The sequence below is a fragment of the Dendrobates tinctorius genome, unplaced genomic scaffold (genome assembly GCF_039654945.1).
Source record: "Dendrobates tinctorius isolate UK_male_01 unplaced genomic scaffold, ASM3965494v1 ptg000069l, whole genome shotgun sequence".
Classification (NCBI taxonomy): Eukaryota; Metazoa; Chordata; class Amphibia; order Anura; family Dendrobatidae; genus Dendrobates; species Dendrobates tinctorius.
This window is the reverse complement of record NW_027361737.1, coordinates 32,213,052-32,236,231: the sequence shown is the minus strand read 5'-3', so window position 1 is coordinate 32,236,231 and position 23,180 is coordinate 32,213,052. Positions and strand designations below refer to the sequence as shown.

The window sequence follows — 23,180 nt, the reverse complement described above, 5'->3', positions numbered from 1 at the left end:
TTGGCACAGAGGTAAGCGAGGGGCTACAGAGACTTGTTCTCTAGTGTAGAGGAATTAACAAAGTATACAGAAAGGGTTACTATTGTATTTCAGACACTCATAAAGTTTAATTACACACCTTTTAATTCATTTTGTGAAACCATTGGGTCACATGTGGACCCAATAGTGTCTTTTTTTTGTGTACCCCTTTTCCACATATCCCTGGGTTTGTTACATGCACCCCTGCTATCAGCTTTGTCTTCCAGCGACTCCGCAGTCTCACTTCTCACAGTGCAAAGTGCTAAAGTCCTGTTGCTCCTCCTGCCTCTCTCCCAGCACGATCCTGCCACTTTCTCAGCATCTGTGTAGAGTGGCGCTTGAAAATGTGTGAACCCTTCAGAATATTCTACACTCACTGGCCACTTTATTAGGTACACCATGCTAGTAAGGGGTTGGACCCCCTTTTGCCTTCAGAACTGCCTCAATTCTTCGTGGCAGAGATTCAACAAGGTGCTGGAAGCATTCCTCAGAGATTTTGGACCATATTGACATGATGGCATCACACAGTTGGCGCAGATTTGTCGGCTGCACATCCCTGATGCGAATCTCCCGTTCCACCACATCCCAAAGATGCTCTATTGGATTGAGATCTGGTGACTGAGGAGGCCATTTGAGTACAGTGAACTCATTGTCATGTTCAAGAAACCAATCTGAGATGATTCGAGCTTTATGACATGGCGCATTATCCTGCTGAAAGTAGCCATCAGATGTTGGGTACATTGTGGTCATAAAGGGATGGACATGGTCAGCAACAATACTCAGGTAGGCTGTGGCGTTGCAACGATGCTCAATTGGTACCAAGGGGCCCAAAGAGTGCCCAGAAAAAATTCCCCACACCATGACACCACCACCACCAGCCTGAACCGTTGATACAAGGCAGGATGGATCCATGCTTTCATGTTGTTTACGCCAAATTCTGACCCTACCATCCGAATGTCGCAGCAGAAATCGAGACTCATCAGACCAGGCAACGTTTTTCCAATCTTCTACTGTCCAATTTCGATGAGCTTGTGCAAATTGTAGCCTCAGTTTCCTGTTCTTAGCTGTGAGGAGTGGTACCCAGTGTGGTCTTCTGCTGCTGTAGCCCATCTGCCTCAAAGTTCGACGCACTGTGCGTTCAGAGATGCTCTTCTGCCTACCTTGGTTGTAACGGGTGGCAATTTGAGTCACTGTTGCCTTTCTATCAGCTCGAACCAGTCTGCCCATTCTCCTCTGACCTCTGGCATCAACATGGCATTTCTGGCCACAGAACTGCCGCTCACTGGATTTTTTTTCTTTTTCGGACCATTCTCTGTAAACCCTAGAGATGGTTGTGCGTGAAAATCCCAGTAGATCAGCAGTTTCTGAAATACTCAGACCAGCCCTTCTGGCACCAACAATCATGCCACGTTCAAAGGCACTCAAATCACCTTTCTTCCCCATACTGATGCTCGGTTTGAACTGCAGGAGATTGTCTTGACCATGTCTACATGCCTAAATGCACTGAGTTGCCGCCATGTGATTGGCTGATTAGAAATTAAGTCTTAACACACAGTTGGACAGGTGTACCTAATAAAGTGGCCAGTGAGTGTATATTTCTGCTTACATTTAGGTGAAAATTACATCAGATTTTCAATTAAGTCCTACAAGTAGATGATGAACCAAATCAAACAAATCTGCCAAAATAATAGACTGACATTTTGTAATGAGAAAAGTGATCCAATAGCGCACGCCTGTGAGTGGCAAAAGTGTGTGAACCTTTGCTTTTTGTATCTGTCGCGATCTGTTATGTTGGTGGGTTTTCTGCCATCCACAACATTTCTATGGGATTAAAGTGTAAGTGTCACTTCATAAAACTTTATGTATTCTAGGCTCTGACCACTGCGGCTGATCTGTGGGGGTCCAGGTCCTGTGACCCCACAATCGGTCAAAGCTGTGTTCTGATGTACGCAACTCCTGGGTCCATAAACAGCTGAGTGAATGTGCCAACCCATAAGCGCACTATTGGGTCCGTACACCGCTCTTCTTCAGAGGACGTCAGAGTGGTGCTTTGACTGGTGGTGGGAGGGTCTTATGGCTTGGACCCCCTTGGATCAGTAACACTCTTCAGAGCCTACAATATATAAAAAGTTTTGCACATGACCATTGCACAGTTGTGATTAGGACTTTGTGCCGTTCCAACACTTTTTTGTACATTTTATTCTACTTTAATCCTTCTTTTGTAGACTGACTTGTGGGCTCTGGGTTGTTGTCTTGCTGTGTGACCAATTTCTATTGAGACTCTGCTCATGGACAGATGCCCTGACATTTTCCATTATAACGTGCTGATAATATTCAGACACCCAACATTGTCCCATTGCCGTATGGCTTGCCTACATGATATTCCGTAAACTGCAGGCAGCAATGTTCTTTTTGGCGATCACTCGTTTTCTCTGTGCAATCCTGCCATGAACACCATTATTGTTCGGACGTATAGATGCGTCATTGGTCGTGTCCCTGCCTGTGATGCGGGCGCCGGCGCTGAGCCCGCGTTATTCCCGGTACATGACAGATGATCTGCATAAGACCCCCATGCCTGTCACTGTAAATCTATAAACGCCGTCGTTCATAGGAGATCGTGATTCATCAGATGATCGCAACTTCACAAGTCTCCTAAGAAGACTATTGAAACAAGTTAAAAAGTTAATTTTTTTTTTTACAAAAAAAACTAAAAAAAACACAAGTTCAAATCATCCCCCTTTCACGCCATTCAAAATAAAACAATTAAATGTACGTTTGGTAACGCTGCGTTGAGTAATGTCCGATCTATCAAAATATCAAGTAAATTAATACAACGGTAAACAGCCTAACGAGAAACAATCGAAACACCAGAATTGTGGTTTCACAGCCACCGCAACGTTATTGCAAAATGCTGTAACGGGCGATCAAACATCGTATATGCCGACAAAATGGTATCAATAAAAGCATCAGCTCTGCGCTCAAAAAAATAGGCTTTCACCCTGCTCTCGTAAAATGGCCATTTTTTTTTTCCTTACAAACTTTTAATTTTTTCTCATCACTTAATAAAAAAGAACCTATGCACGTTTGCTGTCTGCATACTTGTAATGACCTGGAGAATCATAATGGCAGGTCAGTTTTCACATTTAGTGAACATGGTAAATATACCCCCCCCCCCCCCAAAAAAAAAAAAAAAAAAAAAAGATAAAATTGTGGAATTGCAGTTTGTTCGCAACTTCACCACACATGGAATTTTTTGTTCCCGTTTTCCAGTACACTATATGGCAAAATCAATGGTGTCGTTCAAAATGACTACTTGTCCTGCAATTAACAAGCCATCACATGGCCATTTTGACCGAAAAATGACAAAGTTATGGCCCCGGGAAGAAGGGGAGCAAAAAAAAACAAATGGGAAAAAATTGCAAGATGGTGAAGGGATTAATGTCTGCTACTGTGAGAGACCTTTAGTTGCTTAGAGGTTACCTTGAGGTCTACCAGTGATCTTTGTTGGTCTACTGCTCCTGGACATGGTAACAGTGGTCTTGAATTTCCTTCATTTGCTATCAGTCTGTCTCACTATAGATTGATTGATGGAGTCCAAACTCTTTAGAGATGGTAACCTTTCCAGTTTACTAAGCAACAGCAACACTTGTGGTCTTCAGAAATCTCATTTGTTTGTGCCATTATACACTTACACAAACATAGCATTTGATAGGTCAATGTTCTTTAAATAAAGCAGGTCACCCACTCACATCTGATTGTCATCCCATTAATTGAGAACACCGGACTCTAATTTTATCATCCGATTATCTGCTAATCCTAAAGACTCACATATTCTCGCTCCTCCTGAGCATGATATCGGACCATTAGCCTCTTTAAAAAAGAATGTCAAAGTCTTAACATTTGTAATTTGTTTTATTTTGCTCTCTATTTCCATTTTTTTTATTGTGTGAAAATCTGTAGTTTAAGGGCAAATTTATGCAAAGATATGGAAAGTGCCACTGTGATAGCCATGCACTTTACTGAACATGCAGGTATGAAATGCGTGTGTCATTCTTGGTAAAGAAAAACATTTTTACGGGCCACGGTTTGTATGTGCCTGTGATACCAATAATCCCATATTAGGACCAAGTGAGTCATGTATCAGTAAAATTGTTGTAAAAAGAAGCAGCACTCTTTAGTGCTATAGCATGTAAACATGGAATATGAATTGCGTTACTGCTCTAGATAATAGGAAAAAATTGAGGATACTTGGCAGATAATTTGGCCAATTTATATGGGCCCAGCAGCCAACGACAAGGCGACCTCATTTTGTTGGGGACCTATCCTAAGGATTCTTTATTTATTAGAGGGTAGTTTAAAGAGAATCTGTCAGCAAGAGAGCAACCTTATGTTGGGACAAAGACCCTGATTCCAGTGATTTCACTCTCAAGGCTGTGTTTTGCTGTTTCCATACAATCATAGTTTTATCAGCAGGATATTATTAATACTGGACAGCTGTCCTCGTGCCTCCTAGTCCAGCCATGTCCTCATCTCTGAATCTCTGATTTTCAGCCCTCTGTCATGGCAATTAAATAGCAAAAAAACAAGATGACCAGTTCCCTTTTTAAAACGGGGTTTTAGCTATTGGAAAGCTAAAATGCTTGACGGAGGGGGAGCGGCGGGTCACAGAGGCAGGAGGCTGCAGCTAAAGAGAAATGAATATTCACTGCTCTGGCAGTGTATATTCTTTTCTCTTATCGGGCACACTGTTACAGCCGCCAGATTCCTGCACACATCCTACTTACCTTCCCTGTGCACCCTCGCTGCATGTCGTTACATGCCAGCATCCCTGCAGAGCGATCACGTTTTCCGGCTCATTAAGGTAATGAATATTCACTTAACTCCTTACGGAGGTGAATATTCATTACCTTAATGAGCCGGGACACGTGATTGCTTTGCTGGAAGAGCTGCTGGCAGTGAACGAGATGCAGGGAAGGTAAGTAGGATGTTTTTATTTATTTATATATTTTTTTTAAAAGCAGCCATGCATACAAGGACAGGGATGGGGAGCCATGTATGCAATGATGGGGGATAAGGAGCCATGCATACAATGATGTGGGGGGTAAGGAGCCATGCATACAATGATGGTGGGGGATGGGGAGCCATGCATACAATGATGGGGGGGATGGGGAGCCATGCATACAATGATGGGGGGGATGGGGAGCCATGCATACAAGGATGGGGGATAAGGAGCCACGCATACAAGGATGGGGGATAAGGAGCCACGCATACAAGGGTGAGGGATGGGGAGCCATGTATACCAGGACAAGGATGAGGGGACAATGCATACCCGGCTTATACTCGCGTCAATAAGTTTTCCCAGTTTTTTTTTTTTGTGGCAAAATTAGGTGCCTCGGCTAATACTCGGGTTGGTTGGCTTATACTGTACTTGAGTATATACGGTACATACTTACATTTTCTGGGGGGACTTTTCCATAAATTGTGTTTACAGTTGCCAGAGTTGTGTATATTGAACGTGAACAAGTGGATTTTCCTGGCTTGTATGTGGCAGATAAAACAAATATCGACTTCTTGTGAATCAGCCACTTCAATTTACTGCTCCTAATGGGTTTTATTTTTACCCGTCCTTGAATATTTTTAACAAGTGAGAGGATAGAGCTTCCGCATCCTCATAAGGGGTGCAAAGTCAACAACCTTGAGTAAATGCAGCTGCATTGATGGTACAATAGTACATTGGGTAGTAAGAATATCACTAATATACAACATCCTTGAATGAATACAGGTCCTGATGACATTACAGAAGTAGAGCCAGCTGTGATGTTTGTACAGAATAACATGATAGAAAAATAGAGAAAAATAGCACAAGCAGGTGAAAATGATGAGGGTTATATTCAACTGATAACAGCGAGAGCAGGCGGCTGATGGGACTATTACTCCCATCAGCCTACACCTGCTGCTGCTAATAACAGTGATGGCAGGATCGGCTGATGGGAGTATTCAACAACCGATTGTGCTATAACTAAATTTAAAAAAAAAAGTGGCGTGGGTTCCCCTGTATTTTCTATAACCAGCCAGATAAAACTTACAGCTGCGGGCGGCTCTAGCAAGGCTGGTCATCAAGAATAGAAGGGTCCCCACAATGTAATTATTTAAATAATTAAAAATACAGCATGGTGTCCCCCCTCCCCATCTTTAACAACAAACCTTGCTAAAGTAGACAGCTGGGGGCTGGTATTCTCAGGCTGGTAAGGGGCCAGGGATATCAACCCCACCTCCCCAGCCTAAAAACAGCAGCCCATCAATTAGATGTGCCAATTCTGGAGCTTTGCCCGGCTCTTCCTACTTGCCCTGTAGCGGTGGCAAGTGGGATAATATTTGTGGGGTTGAGGTCACCTTTGTATTGTCTGGTGACATCAAGCCCACGGCTCAGTAATGGAGAGGCGTCTATAAGACAGTGCTCAGTGTCTCTCTGTGAACTCCTATTACCTTTCTGATGGCACCGCCAAGTTCTCTTGCTCGCAGTACTGTCTGAGAGGTCCTGTGCGTTCACAGCCAATGAACTCACTTCATCTATGTGACACTTGCGTGGTGGTTGTGTTAGTGGGGGTTAACCAGATTTTTACACCTGGGCTGCTGCCATCTTCTATTATGGGGGGGGGGTGTCTGCTGCATCCTGTAGTGCATTACTATTCTGACCTGGTTTTGGCAAGTATGGCCGTTTCTTTGTGATGTTTTTGGATTTTATGTATTACTGAATGAACTGTTTTTGACTTTTGGCCGATTCGCCAAAAATTTCACTCTTTTCAGTGCAAAGATGATTCTTCAGCCACACCTGCATGTACCCACTGTCCGGTGCGATACGGAGATTTAGGTTGCCTCTGGCATTCTCTTCTACTGAAGTGCACTTGAATTCCTGGACATACACAGGTGTCGTCAGAGACTTTTCTGCAGTGGTTGATGGGGGCGGCCGGCTGCTGAGAATTTGGCTTGCTGGGTCCCTGCAGAGAGAGAATTTGTGTGATTAGAAGGGATCTGGCATTAGTGAGCTCCAATCACATGGGCACGTAGCCTAGATAGGAGAAGGCTTTATATAACGTGTTTGTGTGGGAGGGGGCGGCGAGGCGCTACCTCTGTGCTGTTTGTTAGAGAGGAGCGATGGCTGGCCCCAGATGTAGGTTGCCTGTTACCGCTTACACAACAGCTGTTATATTCCAGGTCATCTGGAGCTTGGAGAGAAGCTATTCTGTAGTTGACGTTTCCTGGAATTTAGAACAGTAAGACGCTGGCGTTTATCGCAGGCTCTGGGGTGTTTATTGGGCTTTGATTCACACTTTGTACAAATCCACATTGATTTTAAGCCTAAATCTTCTGGTCTGATTCTCCAACCTGTGACGGGGAGGATAGTTTTGAGTAACTGACGTTTCATTTTATACAGTTTTAGAAGCGTCCTTGTTGGGGGGGGCATGGCTTTCTGTATATCAAAGTGGTCTTATGCCGAGGCGTGATGTGCATGCTGACACACCAGTTTCAATTTATTTTATTTTCTTTTTAATTAATCACCGATTAGTAGACGAAAATCCTCCAATTTGTGTCGGCGATCCGAATGATGCTTCTGCGCAGGTGTGCATTTTAATAACTTTATTTTTTTCTGAAATCAAATGAAAATATGGATATTATAATTTGTATCATGCTACGATGCTGGTGCCTGCATGATGAATGTCATTATTTATTTATTTATTTTAAACAATAAGATATACAGTACGTAAAATAGGGGGCAGGTCAGTGAGGGATCATTAACCCATACACACATGTAAGCAGAGCATGACATTAATCCCCGCCCACAGGCCGCCCCGGGGCACGGGCATATCATTAACTGAAAACTGCAAATAAAGATTACACAAGAACCACAAGACGGATTTCATTTACCAAGGTATCATTGTAATCAGTATAACGGCGCTGACCTGACACTGCCTGTAGGTTACTGTGCACAATCCTGCTGACAGATTCCCTTTAAGCTTCCCACTGAAAGATTTTTACGGTTGAATTAGGCTGATCGGGGACCTTCACAATAATACTACTGATAATTAGTTAGACGAAACAAATCAACACTTTAATGTGCCGTAAACTTGGTTATTCTCAATTTAATAATCGTATGAGTTGTGGTAGCCTTTGCATATATGTATCCTACAAAAAGTGCTCGTTGTAGCTTGGATCTGATAAACATTTTCATGTTCTTCTTTTTTTTCTTTAGGTCTTTCTACATTGTCTAAGAACGATGAAGCTTTTTATTTAATGCAATGCTCATCCAGAATAATAACTCACAAAAGCAAGATCTCACATTACCAGGTCGACATGGCCCCATTGGATCGGTGACACATTTACCTGAAAGCGTACACCCTGAGCCTACAGACTTTCTCTCCAGCCATCATCATGTGTCTAGAGGCATGTGTAGTACCAGAATGTCTTATGCACAGGGAGACGCGTTTCTTCAGGATTACAAGAATCGTCAGGCGCCAGTTTCACAAAATGTAATGTGTAGCCGGCAGGGGTCCAATGACTTTGTGAGTTCACCGTTAATGGAGTCAATAAACATATTATTGGCTGAGGGGGGTGTAGGTAATTCAAGTGAAGGATGCCTTCGAGTCGGTGAGCCTTCAGATAGACGTTGTAGCTTGTTTTCCATTGGAGACCTAGTAATACAGGAGCACTATGGCACATTTGGGACAGTTCTTCCAGGTGGCACCTCAAAGGTCCACCAGAATGAAGATGAGGAGATGCATAATCCCATAGAAGACTTTATAAATCCTGCCATGCCTTCACAAGAGGACATGGAAACGTGCAATGACTCCAGCAGTAATGAACTTCGAAACGAACCGATGGATTCTGATGAAAATGGAAAGGAGCATACACCAAAAAGGTAGGAGATGGGGGCTGTACAGCTAGCCTAAAAATGGGGGGGCAGCTCAGCTAGGTTACCTAGCACTTGCCAAGCTAGGGCACACACCTAAACCCTTATTCTGTTCGTTTTGTATCCCAGAAAATGAACTATCACCCAAAAATTAGAAAGCAACAACATTTTTTGGGGTTTTTAGAATTGGTGAAGGGTTGTCCAAAATTTGAAATAAAAAGTGTCATCACCATGTGCTGTTTAATATTGTATCTCCATAATAGATAGAGGTGAGAAGTAGTGCGGTCTTTGAGATATTAATAAAAAAAAATTTTTTCGGTCCTCTCTCCCTCCACGTTTTATTTCTGGACCATTCATGTGTTGCTCGCTCACACGCACCTGCTATATTTCGCTACGCTTTCCACTTCCAAAGCGGATGTCAGTGTCTTAATTTTCAACTCTCTCCTCTGACGTCTGGGCTCCCTACTTCCAGGTCAGTGGCTATGAGCCGTCCATGACGGTGCCTTACAATCCAGCTCCTCTTCAGATGTCTTTGACTTCTAGGGAGATGTCTGGCTATTGGTCAGATTTATGTATTGGTGCTGCCTTGAACCATTTCACTACCCATACAAGAGCGATAAAACATAAGTGTAGACCTTTGCTCCTGCAGCACTGTTAGTTTCACCACTAGGTTAGCCACTGTGGGATATCGAGGCAATGACCTTCCATTATTAGCTAGAGCAGCGCTCTTTCTGTAAGAGTTGGCTGCGCTATTCATTTTAAAGGGCATCATCAGCAAATGTAGATGAGAGTTGAGCCTGGTTTTACCCCTCGAGGTCTGGTGATGAGAAAAGACTACTTTAAAATGACAGTTCTTTTGTGGCCATGGCCATGACCTATATATCTAACTCTTCTCTCCTAACCTTCAAGGGAAGAACTATAAGGCAAGGCACAGACATGGCTGGCCCATGCTAAGTCCATACCAGGTTTTTGGGTTCAGCTTTAATTTATTTTTAGCTTGCCACGATTCCCCTGTTCTACCTATGTAAGTGGGCAGTCACGTGACCACATGTATGCGATTCAGCAGTCTGCAATTAAATAGATTGGCTGCAGACTTTCCTTCTGGGACCGGGACAATGCCCCGGGTCCACAGGAGGAGGGAAGGCCTGCAGCTCGGAGTATACTCGCCAGAGGAATTTCTCCTCCTATGACAGCAGTACTCCTACTTCGTCTGTAAATCCTCTTACATAGGACACTGGAGGACGCTCCCCGTGCTCTGTCAGCGCTGGAGGAAGCCTATATATTTCTGATTACTTTTCGGCCATCTGCTCTATCAGGTCTCTTTTAAGACTTATAGGGACTCTGTCATCACAGAATAACTGTTCAAAACCAAGCACAGGCGCTCGGTGCACCATGATGTGGCCAAAAAGCTCAGTGCACCTATCTACTTGTTTTTCCTCTGTCTCCACCCTCCTCATCTTTGACTGTTCCAGACTTTGTAGAGGAGGAGAGGGGTAGCGCTAGATGGAAATCAGGTAGGTGGGAACACCAAAGGGTCACTTGGGTTGAACAGGCATTCTGTGCCGACAATACCTTTAAAGGGAACTTGTCACCTTGAAAAACTATATTCACCTGCGGAGCATTTTAATCCTGTTTTGCTGTGTTACTGGAGCAGCGTTTACAGGGAGAAAATGAAGTTCTATTCTCTCTGCAGCCTCTTGCTTTCAGTCATGGAGGCGGTGCAGAAGTCTGTAAGAGTCATCGCCCCACTCGCTGCACAGTCACTCACCATCACTCCCCCTGCACTGAGTGTGTACTGCCAGCTGTCATTCAAGGTACAGGGGAGTGATAAAGGCGCACTGCTGTGCAATAATATTTTGCAATAGCGTTTTGTAACACTTCAATCAATTTTATGCCAGAATTCCAGCTAAAACTATTTTGATAAATTTGAGGATTTAGATCTGACACCAATTTTTATTTATTATAACACGTCCCTGATGCACTTGGTATTGTGTTCCTTTTGTGTGCTGTCCTTGTCATGTTGGAGCCTTTTTACTATTGTTCCTAATTTGCTGAAAGCTGAAGTCCTTGCCAAGAACTGTTAATATATCGAACACAAAGCAGTAGACGCTAAACACAATAAATTACTTCAGCTCCAGGCATTGCAGGTCAATGCGGTGTTATATAAATGGGACATAAAAGCTTTTCTTTTTTCAATGGCTTGTACAATTTTTTCTTTTTTTTCTTTGTTCCTTATTACAAAAGCAGCCGGGCGCCGTATGAAGCGACTCTTCTTGATGAAAAGCTTACTGACAGAGAATCTCTGGCTCTCCGCTATGGACTCTAGACCCAAGTGCTATATATCGGGATGCTTGCTTCCTAGGGGTGTCTGATACACAATACAATATCCATCTGCACTGTTCACTGTGTTGTTGTTTTTTTTTGTCTCCCCATAGAAGTTTGTGGGGGAAAAAAAACACTGCAAATACAAATTTCCATAGCGTTAATTAACAGTGTCAGAGTTTCTAAAAATCAGACTTTGCTGGAACTGTAAAATGCAGCAGATTTTTTGCACGAAGGGACACTTGGTGGCAATCCACTGCTATGTACTTTTTTTTAAGGGAATCTGTCTGCAGGATTTCACGCACTGCTCCATTTATATGCACATGTAGCTCTTTCAAAGATAAGTCCAGCAAAACTTTTACATGGCCCGTCTGTTCCTTCATTATTGAGAAATCCATATTTGAGTTGATTTGTAAATGAGGCTGAAGAGCTATGGTAGATCTGATGCCTATGTCACTCCAGCGCTATTCCTTGCCCATTGCCACCTCCTCCTGCTTGACTTATGGCTCCTTGGTCTGAAGTTACAACATATAGAGGAAGTCAGTCAAGCAGGTGGAGGCGGCGCTGATTGAGGAATAGAGCTGGAGTGACAGAGGCTTCCACTCTACCATAGTTCTTCAGCTTCATTTCCATATCAATTCAAACACTGATTTCTCAATAATGGAGGAACGGACCGGCCATGCTGGACTTGTCTTTGAAAGATCTACATACACACAAATAATGGGGTGTGTAATCCTGCTGACAGATTCACTTTAAGGGTTTTGTCATTCCACTCTTATCAAGAAGACTTCTCTAAAAGTACTGTCACACTAAAGGTACTGTCACACTTAGCGATGTACCAGCGATATGACGCTGTCAGGATCGCTGGTGCATCGCTAAGTGGTCGCTAGTGAGCTGCCACACAGGCAGATCTCACCAACGACATCGCTGGGGACTGGGGTCGCTACTTACCTGTCACACTAGGCGATCCTAACGTCCTCCTGCCCGGCTCCACGCTCATCGTTCGTCTCTCCACAGGAAGCTGACGACGAGAAACAGTCCAGCCTGTTCTCGCGCGATCAGCAGCGGGGGAGCGGTCAGAGGTAAGTATCACACACAGCGATATCGCTAGCAATATCGCTATAATGTCACAAGTTATAGCGATATTGCTAGCGATATCTCTTAGTGTGACAGTACCTTTAGCGATGTACCAGCGATATGACCCAGTCAGGATCGCTGGTACATTGCTAAGTGATCGCTAGTGAGCTGCCACACAGGCAGATCTCACCAGTGACATCGCAGGGGTCGGGGGTCACTACTTACCTGTCAGACGAGGCGATCCTGCATCCTCCCGCCCGCGTCGTCGCTCGTCTCTCCACAGGAAGCGCCGCAGGAAGCTGACGATGAGAAACGGCCCAGGACGTTCTCGTGCGATCAGCGATAACGCCGGTCAGAGGTAAGTATCACACACAGCGATATCGCTATAACATCACAAGTTATAGCGATATTGCTAGAGATATCGCTTAGTGTGACAGGCCCTTAAGACTAGCACCTTTGTCTGTGAAATAAAACCACAGGGACTCTTGTACATTTCCATGTGCATGGTCCATGTATGTAGGGCTGTATTGTCTTCATTTTTAGATAAAACCTCCAGGGAGACCTTGTGGGAATTTTGGCTCTGTAGTTTCTACTCTGGCAGTGATTAATGAGCAAAGTTGTGTGTGTGTCTTTTTTTTTTTTTTTTTTTTATCTAAAGCGAAGTCCTGAGTTACCTTCTGTCCCCGAGTTTAATGTTTTTAATGACTCTGAAGACTGTTATGACGACTGGAGAGAAAAGAGCAAAAGGTCCTTGTGCTCCTGTCTTTAGTTACCACTATTTGTGCGGGCCAGAAATGATAAAGCTTTACTTACCACCTCAAATAATAGAAGATTAGTAAATGGATAATGTACAGGTGACTGAAAACATCAGTAGATAGGTCAGCCACGTAAGGAGCATCCTCGCTTCATATAACCCGATTCCCTATTTTGTGCGTTTCGGTGCCCTGTGTTCTGCTGCATGATCCAGTATTTGGCAGCTATAGAGCATCTCCACCTAATCCACTACTGTGCTGAATTTAGGGTTCTGAAAAGCACCTTCCATCTGAGAAACACTCCTGTCCAAAGTAGAAGTCCTCTATCATGCTAAAGCATGTATACATGCTATATATGAACTATGAATCGCAATGCTGCTCTGGATAATAAGAAAAAATTGAGACGCTTAGCGCATAGTTTGGCCAATTCATACATACCCAGCAACCAACGACAAGGCGATCTCACCACCACATGTTGGAGGGCGGAGTTCTCGGTCAGCCACCTATTCATGCTATGCTATTCATATTTTATATATTCCATGTCTACATGCTTTAGCACGACAGAGTGCATCTTCTTTTGTATATTGTATATGGGGTTGGCTGCTCCTAGTATGCACCTATTCACATTAGCTTGGAAGTGCCAGTCAGTCTATTGTTATTTGTATGTTAGCTCTCTGACCGAGCACTCCGCCCTCCAGCATGTGGTGGTTTTATTACAGCAGGATCCTACCTACCCATTAATACAGGCTTCTCTGAGAGAGGTATTCACAAATACCCAGGAATTCATACTTCAGCCTAAGAGAGGTATTCATACTTGACACGTAGGGTCCCAGCAGCGTGAGATCACCTTGTCGTTGGGCATGAATGAATTGGCCATCGTACACTAATGTGCTGGGGTCTGCAAATGATGAAGGGGGGGGGGTCTGCAAATGATGGAGAGGGGGGCTGCAAATGATGTGTGGGGGGCAGCAAATGATGACTTGTGTGGGGAGGGGGGCTGCACATGAGTAAGTGGGAGGAGAATGGGGGACTGCGAATGATTAAGTGAGAGTGGAGGAGGACAGCAAATGATGAATTGAGGATGAGGGACGGGGACAGCAATTGCAGTGAAGGTGTTGGATGGGGAGAGCAAATAATGATGAATTTTGATGGTGGTGGAAGTAAATGATGTATTGGATGTGTGGGGGAGAGCCGTTGATAATGAATAAAGTGTGGGGGTGGGAGAGAGAAGATTTGACAATGAATTGGGGCAAAAGGGGCATGTAAATATAATGAATTGGGGGAGCGGGAGGCACATAGTGGGGGGGCGTTGAGGATGCAGTGACTGGTAATGAATTGGGGTAAAGAGTACAGGGGCTAATTTATATATTAGGTGGGGGGGAAATGGCTATTTATAGTTGGTGGGGGCACAGTGATGGATTATAATTTTATATTTGGTATGGTGGATTGCTTAATAAATCATATATTAATGGTAGGTGCGCGTCTGTATTCAGCTGTGTAGTGCAGAAGAAAGGGAAAAAGTGTGGGATGTGCTCTGGAAGCCGTGAATTGGGTAACTGTTATTTTATGCAGAGACGAGTCCTGTCTGGATGAAATGATGGCGGTCTGCGCTGCATATAAAAGAACAGCAAAGATGAAGGACTTCAGCTAGAGATGTCACTGGTGAGTCAGTGTGTTACCTGTACACTGACACTACACAGAGCTCCTGTATATAATGTCACTGTTGATCACTGTATTATCTGTACACTGACTCTATATGAAGAGCTCCTGTGTATGTCACTGGTGATCACTGAATTTATCTATATAATATACACTATATACAGAGCTCCTGTGTATAATGTTACCAGTGATTTCTATATTACCTGTACACTGACACTATATACAGAGCTCCTGTGTATAATGTCACCAGTAGTGTTGAGCATTCCGATACCGCAAGTATCGGGTATCGGCCGATACTTGCTGTATCGGAATTCCAATACCGACTTCCGATATTTTTTCAATATCGGAATTCAGCATCGGAATCGGACGTTCAAAGTTGATTGACAGCCTGACGTCATCATGATGCGCGGTGTGTGCGCATCATGATGCGCCGTCATTTCGGGCCTTCCGGGGGTCTCTGCCGGGGGGCTGTGTGGACTGCCCGGGGTCTGTACCGGCCTGCTGGGGGGCTGTGCCGGCCTGCCGGTGGTCTGTGCACCCTGTGGGGGTCTGTACCGGCCTGCCGGTGGTCTGTGCACCCTGTGGGGGTCTGTACCGGCCTGCCGGGGGGCTGTGCCGGCCTGCCGGTGGTCTGTGCACCCTGTGGGGGTCTGTACCGGCCTGCCGGGGGGCTGTGCCGGCCTGCCGGGGGGCTGTGCTGATGTCCGGGGGTCTGTGCAAGCATCGTCCGATGGGACTACAAGTCCCATCTGGCGATGCCTGCTACCATGACAGTGATTGACACATTAGCCAATGATGGGACAGTAGTAGTCCCATCATCCGGCTAATGTGTTAAATGTTAAAAAAAAAAAATACTACATACATACTACATGCATGCTACATACATACTAGATGCTACATATATACTACATATATACTACATACATACTACATACATGCTACATACATGCTACATACATACTACATGCTACATACATACTACATATATACTACATACATGCTACATACATACTGCATGCTACATACATACTACATACATACTACATACATACTACATGCATGCTACATGCATGCTACATACTACATACATACTACATGCATGCTACATACATACTACATGCATGCTACATACATACTACATGCATGCTACATGCTACATACATACTACATATATACTACATACATACTACATACATGCTACATACATACTGCATGCTACATACATACTACATACATACTACATACATACTACATGCATGCTACATGCATGCTACATGCATACTACATACATACTACATGCATGCTACATACATACATACTACATGCATGCTACATACTACATGCTACATACATACTACATATATACTACATGCATGCTACATACATACTACATACATACTACATGCATGCTACATACATACTACATGCTACATACATACCACATACATACTACATATATACTACATGCATGCTACATACATACTGCATGCTACATGCATGCTACATACATACTACATACATACTACATGCTACATACATACCACATATATACTACATACATACAATACATACATAGACATACAGTACATATAACATAGAGTAACATACTTACCAATACTTGTCACATTGTTCCCCGAAGCCATTGTCTTTTCCGGAATAAATATTAACATAACAAACCACAAAAATACTCACCCACGATCCGAAGCAGTCCACGAGTGTGTCCCACGACGATCTTGGGTAGAGAACTGCAGCATCAGATGATGCTGCCGTTCTCTACGGGCTGCAGGAATCCAATGACGGAAGGTAGGTATCCTTCCGCACTGTATTCCTCCGCCACTTAAAAAAAAAAAGTCCCTAGTCTCACTTTATGCCATTGCTGCGTGGGAAATTCCCACACAGCAATGACATAAAGTGAGACTAGGGACTTTTTTTTTTTTTAAGTGGCGGAGGAATACAGTGCGGAAGGATACCTACCTTCCGTCATTGGATTCCTGCAGCCCGTAGAGAACGGCAGCATCATGTGATGCTGCAGTTCTCTACCCAAGATCGTCGTGGGACACACTCGTGGACTGCTTCAGATCGTGGGTGAGTATTTTTGTGGTTTGTTATGTTAATATTTATTCCGGAAAAGACAATGGCTTCGGGGAACAATGTGACAAGTATTGGTAAGTATGTTACTCTATGTTATATGTACTGTATGTCTATGTATGTATTGTATGAATGTATTGTATGTATGTAGTATATATGTGGTATGTATGTAGCATGCAGTATGTATGTAGCATGCATGTAGTATGTATGTAGTATGTATGTAGCATGCATGTAGTATATATGTAGTATGTATGTAGCATGTAGTATGTATGTAGCATGCATGTAGTATATATGTAGTATGTAGCATGTAGTATGTATGTGGTATGTAGCATGTAGCATGCATGTAGTATGTATGTGGTATGTATGTAGCATGTAGTATGTATGTAGCATGCATGTAGTATATATGTGGTATGTATGTGGTATGTATGTGGTATGTATGTAGCATGTAGTATGTATGTAGCATGCATGTAGTATGTATGTATGTAGTATGTATGTAGTATATATGTAGCATGTAGTATGTATGTAGCATGCATGTAGTATATATGTGTTATGTATGTAGCATGCATGTAGTATGCATGTAGTATGTATGTGGTATGTATGCAGCATGCATGTAGTATGTATGTAGTATATATGTGGTATGTATGTAGCATGCAGTATGTATGTAGCATGTAGTATGTATGTAGTATATATGTAGTATGTATGTTGCATGTAGTATTTATGTAGTATGAATGTAGCATGTATGTAGTATGAATGTAGCATGTATGTAGTATGCATGTTGTATGTATGTAGCATGTAATTTTTTTTTTTTTTTTTTTTTTTTTTTACATTCAACACATTAGCCGGATGATGGGACTACTACTGTCCCATCGTTGGCTAATGTGTCAATCACTGTCATGGTAGCAGGCATCGCCCGATGGGACTTGTAGTCCCATCGGACGATGCCTGCACAGACCCCCGAAGCCTGCACAGCCCCCCGGCAGGCCGGCACAGCCCCCCCCGGAGCCGGCACAGCCCCCCGGCAGGCCGGCACAGCCCCCCCCGGAGCCGGCACAGCCCCCCGGCAGGCCGGCACAGCCCACCGGAGCCTGCACAGACCACCGGCAGGCCGGCACAGCCCCCCGGCAGGCCGGCACAGACCACCGGAGCCTGCACAGACCCCCTGGCAGGCCGGCACAGCCCCCGAAAGGCCCGTACAGACCCCAGAGAGGCTGTACAAGGCAAAAACAGGGTTTTTCTTATTCCGATACCGGAAGTCCCATAGACTTGAATGGGACTTCCGGTATCGGAATCGGCGATACCGATACTTTTTTTAAAGATCGGCCGATCCATTCCGATCCGATACTTTGAAGTATCGGACGGTATCGCTCAACTCTAGTCACCAGTGATCCCTATATTACCTGTATACTGACACTATATACAGAGCTCCTGTGTATAATGTTACTGGTGAACTCTATATTACCTGTACAATGACAATATATTCAGAGATCCTGTGCATAATGTCACCGTGATCTCTATATTACCTGTACAATGACACTATATACAGAGCTCCTGTGTATGTCACCGGTGATTCCTGTATTACCTGTACACCAACAATAAATACAGAGCTCCAGTTTATTGGCATTAGTATTCTGTGTTTGTTTTTTTTTATTAATGATCAGTGTTGTAGTTTTCAGTCACTATGTGGTGGTAATATGTGGTCTGGTCACGGTGTGACTGTTTTTGTCCCTTGTATGTGGTATTAATGGTCATTCTAAAAAATATATTTGACTCATTCCCTTAAAGAAAATAAAAAATAAAAATATAGCTAAAAAGAATATTTGATATTTTAAGAAATGCTTAATAGGATAGAGTAGAGTAGGGCCCGGGCAAAAGAGTCTACCTTGTCGTGGTGGCGGCTTAAAAATTTCCAAGAGTGGATAGTGTTACTGTGGAATATTCAAATTGTTAAGGTGGAGCCTGGGCGGAGTCCCAAGGGGGCACGAAAATCTTGCCAGTATGGGGCCCTGAAATTCCTAGTGGCAGCCTTGCCCTATACACAGTATGATGATCCAACATATCCCCTATACACAGCATTATGGGCCACAGCTCCCCTATACACAGTTTAATGCCCCTACAGCTCCATTTTACATAGTATGGTGGGCTCACAGTTCCCCTATACACAGTATGATGTCCCCACTGCTCCCTGAAAACACAGTATAATGAAACAGTAGCCCCCCTCATGTTGTTGGCCTTCATATTTCAGAATAGCTGTCACAGTAGTCCCCACACTTTGAGACTCCCCCGAACAGTAATCGCCACAATGTATGATGGCCCTAAACTGTATAATGGCCCTCATATTATATACCACACCGTATAATGGCCCCTACAGTAGTCCCCACACTGTATATTGGCTCTCACTTTGAATAATGGCCCCCACACATTCACGATGGCCCCCACAGTAGATCCAACATTATATAATGGCCATTAACTCCCAAGCTGTATAGTGGACCCCACACTATGAGGGCCCCCTACAGTGTATGAGCCCCTCCCCTACACTGTACTAGGGTCAATTATACTTTTATGATGCCTTCACAGTCGCACCACAAGTTTTAATTAAAATATAAAACCTCATATACTGGCCTAATCCTGGATCCTGCCAAGTCCATCAGCAAGGCCCAGGCATACCAATGCGCTGAAGTCATCATACTGGTGCATTAACGGGACGCTAGAGTCCCAGCGCGGCGCAATGACGTCACCACGCTGGGACTCTGACGCTCTGTGCTGGCGCCTCGGCCATTTCATCATCTTGCTGTTCTGTAGACTTCAGGCTTAAAGCGACCTGTGGTCTACAAAATGGATAGCGGCAGTGCGGGGAGATCATTTCTCCCTGCACTACTGCAGAGCTTAGAAGGAAGCAGTCATGTAAAGTAACACTGGTAACCTGCAGATATTAGGCTAATGTGCAGGTTAATCGTGTTCTGACACCGTGCTGCACCCGCACTGAGAGCCCCGCTACCGGGAGGAAATTACATTTATTTATAATAATTACTTATCATGAAATTACTAAATACAATGCAGTTTGTGCCATGGTTACCGTATTGGGACTTGTTGAACGAATAGTCGGGGCTTATAATAAAACCCAGACCGCAGGAATAAAATAAAAAACCTACCCCCATCTTCAGCCTCCCCAGAAACCAGCTATATTACATGTGATGGAGTGCATATAATCTCATAACAATTAGCAGTATGAGACCCCCAGTGCCCTGTTTCCCCCTCCCACATCAGCTCTCACAACATCCCCACCCTCCCACATTCACCCCACAGTGACCATGATATGCTTACATTTATCTAATAAATTCCATCCACCCTTATCGATGAAGTTTGCAGACAGGACCGGGAAGTGTAGATGAAATCCAAGGTGGTCACTAAGACCCAGTGTGCCTGAGCCAGAGCGTGGACAGACTGAAGCAAATCACAGCCTGCCTTGAAGAAGTTCATCAGGTCAGAAAGCCTGCCCAGTACAGGGTGCTAGCCATTGTGCAGAGCCTGCCCTCTCTCTTGCACCTCATGATAGAAGTGGCCATGGCTCCGGGTGGGCTCCTCTGCTCCCTTTCCCCCGGTAGTTAGCTAGTGATGTGCACAGAATTTATCGCCTTTTTACAGTGGTTCTAACTGGGCAAAAACTTTCAAAATGAAACTGACCGGGCGATCAGCAGATTTTCCTGGATTCCGCTTCTGTTATCCCCCCAAGACAGGCTTTCTTTCCCTGTAGTATTACATGGTAGTCTGAGTGGTTGTTCTTGTAATGCAAATATGACTTTTGTCTGACAAAATAGCACGTCCATCCACATAAATTGAGGGGTTCCCTGAGCATGAGACCCCCCCCCCCCCATTGTGTACTGTCCATATGTTTTACAGCTTAATTTAAAGAGGATGTCACCAGGCCAGTGGGAATTATTTGCTCTTACTGTAATTTATTTATGCTGCTTCCCCAATTTTTGATTCCTTTTTTTTTTTTCCTTATTATTATTTTTTTTTAATCAGTCATATGGCTTCAGAGATATGGGACTTTTTATTAAGTGATAAATTTTATGGTCTATATCAAGGGGACGTAATTCGACGGGTACCGATAATAATTTGGAGCAGCCTAAAGATGATCCTGAGGTCCACGTCTCCTTGTAAAGATCACAAAAATCGGCACTAAATGAACCGGCTGTATTGCTGGAGTTAGAAAGGAAACGGAGAGATTACTCAGCTAACGGGAATAAAACGGCAAACACTGGCACCTGATATACAAGTGCTTCTCACAAATTTAGAATATCATCAAAACTAATTTTTCAGTTTTTCAATACAAAACGTGAAACTCGTGTATTATATAGTCATTACAGACAGAGTGATCTATTTCACATCTTTATTTCTGTTAATGTTGATGATAATGGCTTACAGCCAATGAAAAACCAAGTCATTATCTCAGTACATTAGAATACTTTATAACACCAGATTGAAAAATGTAAAAATCCGAAATGTTTGCCTAATGAAATATACAGTGGGTACGGAACGTATTCAGGCTCCTTTACATTTTTCACTCTTTTTTTCATTGCAGCCATATGGTAACTTCAAAAAAGTTCATTTTTGTTCTCGTTAATGTACACTCTGCACCCCATCTTGACTGAAAAAAAAAAACATAAATGTAGAAATTTTTGCAAATTTATTAAAAAATAATGTATTCAGACCCTTTGCTCAGTATTGAGTAGAAGCACCCTTTTGAGCTACTACAGCCATGAGTCTTCTTGGGAATGATGCAACAATTATTTCACACCTGGATTTGGGGAACCTCTGCCATTCCTCCTTGCAGATCCTCTCCAGTTCCGTCAGGTTGGATGGTGAACGTTGGTGGACAGCCATTTTCAGGTCTCTCTGGAGATGCTCAATTGGGTTTAGGTGAGGGCTCTGGCTGGGCCAGTCAAGAATGGTCACAGAGTTGTTCTGAAGCCACTCCTTTTGTTATTTTAGCTGTGTGCTTAGGGTCATTGTCTTGTTGGAAGGTGAACCTTCGGCTAAGTCTGAGGTCCAGAGCACGCTGGAAGAGGTTTTCATCCAGGATATCTCTGTACTTGGTTGCATGCATGTTTCCTTCAATTGCAACCAGTCGTCCTGTCCCTGCAGCTGAATAACACCCCCCCATAGCATGATGCTGCCACCACCATGTTTCACTGTTGGAATTGTATTGGGCAGGTAATGAGCAGTGCCTGTTTTTCTCCAAACATATTGCTTTGAATTATCACCAAAAAGCTCTCTTTGTCTCATCAGACCAGAGAATCTTATTTCTCATAGTCTGGGAGTTCTTTTTTTTTTTTTTTTTTTTTTTTGGTGGAGGGCTGCAGTGATAGTTGACTTTGTGGAACTTTCTCCCATCTCCCTACTGCATCTGTGGAGCTCAGCCACAGTGATATTTGGGTTCTTCTTTACCTCTTCTCCCACGATTGCTTAGTTTGGCTGGATGGCCAATGTCTAGGAAGACTTCTGGTGGTTCCAAACTTCTTCCATTTAAGGATTATGGAGGCCAATGTGCTCTTAGGAACCTTGAGTACTGCAGAAATTCTTTTGTAACTTTGGTCAGTTCTGTGCCTTGCTATAATTCTGTCTCTGAGCTCCTTGGCCAGTTCTCTTGACCTCATGATTCTCATTTGGTCTGACATGCACTGTGAGCTGTGAGGTCTTAGGCTAGTTTCACATTTGCGCTTTTGAGAGCAGCGACTGCCTGCGCACGGCCGCCACTAAGCCCCGCCCCTGCCGCGCCTCCGCCGGTAGCTCCGCCTACCGGCGCATGACGCTGCATGCGTCCTGCGTCCCCTATCTTTATCACTGGGGGTGCAGGCCATGCGCAGTATGCGCTTGGCGGCGCATGCGTCCTTTTCATGGTGCGCCGAGCGCAACCAAACTGCAGCAGGTTGCGTTTGGCGCTGGTCGGCGCACCGTGAAAAGGACGCATGCGCCGCCAAACGCATACTGCGCACGGCCTGCGTGCCCAGTGATAAAGAGAGGGGATGCAGGACGCATGCAGCGTCATGCACCGGTAGGCGGAGGCGCGGCAGGGGGCGGGGCTTAGCGGCGGCCGTGCGCAGGCAGTCGCTGCGCTCAAAAGCGCAAATATGAAACTAGCCTTATATAGATAGGTGTATTCCTTTACAAATCAAGTCCTATCAGTTTAATTAAACACAGCTGGAGTCCAATGAAGGAGTAGAACCATCTCAAGGAGGATCTCAAGGAAATGGACAGCATGTGACTTAAATATGAGTGTCTGAGCAAAGGATCTGAATACTTATGACCATGTGAAATTTCAGTTTGTCTTTTTAACAAATTTGCCAAAATTTCTA

At 44.0% G+C, this 23,180-nt stretch overlaps 1 protein-coding gene across 2 annotated transcripts in view; it reads left to right on the top strand.

Annotated features, from left to right (window-relative positions):
* Window positions 1–23,180, top strand: part of LOC141095335 (period circadian protein homolog 2-like) — a 112,559-nt gene that overhangs the window by 5,391 nt on the left and 83,988 nt on the right. For both annotated transcript variants that reach the window (XM_073581307.1, XM_073581308.1), the window contains exon 2: window positions 8,270–8,935. In XM_073581307.1, coding sequence (XP_073437408.1) covers window positions 8,316–8,935 — 620 coding nt within the window. In that variant the 5' untranslated portion in view covers window positions 8,270–8,315. The remainder of the gene's footprint in view (window positions 1–8,269; window positions 8,936–23,180) is intronic.